The 2,628-nt window shown below is 42.6% G+C and overlaps 1 protein-coding gene across 1 annotated transcript in view; it reads right to left on the reverse strand.

Annotated features, from left to right (window-relative positions):
- kdm5ba (lysine demethylase 5Ba) overlaps positions 1-2,628 on the reverse strand; it is a 20,403-nt gene that overhangs the window by 5,176 nt on the left and 12,599 nt on the right. Inside the window, 6 exon segments of the mRNA XM_020593205.1 lie at positions 1-4; positions 6-154; positions 340-460; positions 678-828; positions 1,806-1,930; positions 2,265-2,446. The exon segment at positions 1-4 is cut by the window's left edge and continues 191 nt beyond it. Of these exon segments, the coding sequence (XP_020448861.1) occupies positions 1-4; positions 6-154; positions 340-460; positions 678-828; positions 1,806-1,930; positions 2,265-2,446 (732 nt within the window).

The following is a 2,628-nucleotide window of genomic DNA, read 5'->3' on the forward strand; positions in this document are numbered from 1 at the left end:
CCGGTCGCTCCCTCAGCAGGGGCAGCTGCGGCAGCTCCACGTCCAGACCTAGACTCACATCGAGGAGCTCCTGCAACTCTAACGGGCTAGGGGACTCATCAGAGAGGAGATGCTCACTGTGGTGCTGGAAGTCATCCACCCGGGTCAGCAGGTCCTGGAGGTCGGACCAGCATTAGAGACCAATGTTTGAATACTTCTCATTAGTGTACATCAAACATGTTTTAAATTAAAGAAACAACTTTGAAAAGAAAAAAAAATCATCAAATAAAATCTTTACATCTAAAATTCAGTTGTTCAGGAATGAGTACAAGAACACAAATGGATTCCAAGCATACTAACCTTCAGTAAGGGAGCTTGTCGGATGTGACACGGAAGGTTGTCTAATTGTCGGACAAAACACCTCAGCTCCTCAACAGTTAATTCATTCTGGTTTTGAGACTTTCCACCTCCAGAACGATACCTAAAACACAAATGAATGGGAGTCAGCTCACACTGAAATATACATACACTTCATAAAACAAAATGAGCAAGAGGTAACAATAAGGAGGTCACATCACTGATCCATCATCACAAAATGTATCCGCTATCATCAAGGCTGTTTTTGCTCCAACGTGACAACTTCAACCACATGTACTGCTGGAAAACAACTGCACATGTTAGAAGTAATTTCATGGTACCTCGTCTGCCTCTTCCCATTGAGAAGCTGTTGTGCCACCACAGCAACTTTATCCGCCTCTGATGTGACTGCTCGCAGCTGATCCAGGAGGATGGTATGTGGGAACGCCTTTGTCTCTGCCTGCTCCACCAAGCTATGAAGCTCTTCCAATCCTGGCCATGAAATGGTACATGTTCTTAGACTTAGTCAGACTGTAACAATGTTTAAATACATCACTGAAATGACAGGGGGAATAAATGTAAAGCTTTTCTAATTATCTGTACAATGTAAAAACGATAAAGCGGTGCAGACTGTGTGTGCCAGATCCAGTGAACAGCTAACCTAAAGGTATGCCAATATAATGCATTATGATCAGAGTGCTAATGAGCATCTATTATTAAGGGCAGACACACCAAGCCCAAGCCCATGTGAAAGAACTAGAAGTGATGAAGGGTGACTGCTGCATCACCTCATGCCAGCTTTTTCTGGCCCAGGTTGAAAAAGTGACACTTGAACACCAACACAGACTACAGCCAATGACTGGCGAGCAAGTACGTTCTGCACCTGCATGACAGAAATACTCTCCCTACCAGCAGATGGCGGTATCTGGATCTGCCATTCAGAAAGTGAAATAAAGAACAGCTAGACCGTGGAAGTATAAGCTATAGACAAAGCACCCCTCTTTCAAAACTGTTGATAGCCATTTATAGCTGCTTCTAAGTGAGAACATTTCTGATACGTCACAAATGATATTGCTGTTCTCTGCCTTTGGTCTTTTGGTTGAGGTAGAAGAAAAAATATTGTGGTGGCAAAAAAAAAAAAAAGGCACTAAATGGGTGAAATCATGGATACTACAGTGACAAGCTGAAGGGGCTTTCCTGAACCGTTCTTGTGCACCGATTAATTAAGGCCATCGGCCGATCAGAGTGGTCTCTCTCTCTCACATCGACAAGGCTGATTCAACATGTCAAACTGGCTAAAAAGCCACCAACAGGGTCTGAACTAGTGCCAATGGTGCGGGGCACACCAGGAAGACGAGCCCCAACACAAGCTCATTGATGCTGTGCATCTCTGCCCTAAGAGACGCTTAAAACCAAGTGAAGGATGAGGTCATGTTATTGATAACAGGTTGCTTTGTGTATTTTCTAACCTTTTTTCTTGGTTCCTTTGTTTTCCATGATCTGCTGAACATTACAAACCCAGTCTTTATATGACTCTGCACGCAACTTTATGGACGCCATCATGGAGTACAGCTCAACCAGTGTAAACTTGTAACTGCAAGAATAGACAAAAAAAAGATGAGTATAACATAATGATTGTGTAATTTATCAAGGTGCAATACAAAGGTTGACCTATTGCTCCTTGAATAATTATACACGTCTGAATTTACATTGGATAACATAAATTAGGCAGGAGACCTCAGTGTGCTTTTTTCTTTAACAGTTGTTTTTTATGGGAGTGAAGAGCATGAATCTACAATTATTTAATGTTTACTTCAGCAAAGCAATTTTCTTTAAATAGCCTTTAGTATGACCAAACGGTTGTTTAATATGCAAATAAACAAGACAAATTCAGAACAGTTTGGTTGTTGTGGCAGCTGAAGACTCACTGGAGTGTGAGGTTGCTGTGAGGACATGTGCAGAGGTCCTGGGTGTGGTACAGACAAACCACCTTGTCAGGACTGCAGGCACAGGTGATTCCAGACAGGTAGCAGGTGGTCCAACACTTGCAGCACTGCCGCTCCTCGTCTGGCAGCAACTCATAATCAACTTGTCGTGATTGCACCACACCCTGGGGATACAAATTCACAGTCATTAGAGCTGCAGGGAAGACAGAGGAGCTAAATGTGACAGCTGTGCAGACAAAACAAGGTCTCCTGGGCCCATATATATCAAGTCTCAGAATCACTCCTAGGAATTGTGCTAAAAGCCAACTTAGGACAAAAAAAAAAAAAAAAAAAAAAAAAAAAAAAA

The sequence above is a fragment of the Monopterus albus genome, unplaced genomic scaffold, assembly GCF_001952655.1.
Source record: "Monopterus albus unplaced genomic scaffold, M_albus_1.0 scaffold18.1, whole genome shotgun sequence".
Taxonomy (NCBI): Eukaryota; Metazoa; Chordata; class Actinopteri; order Synbranchiformes; family Synbranchidae; genus Monopterus; species Monopterus albus.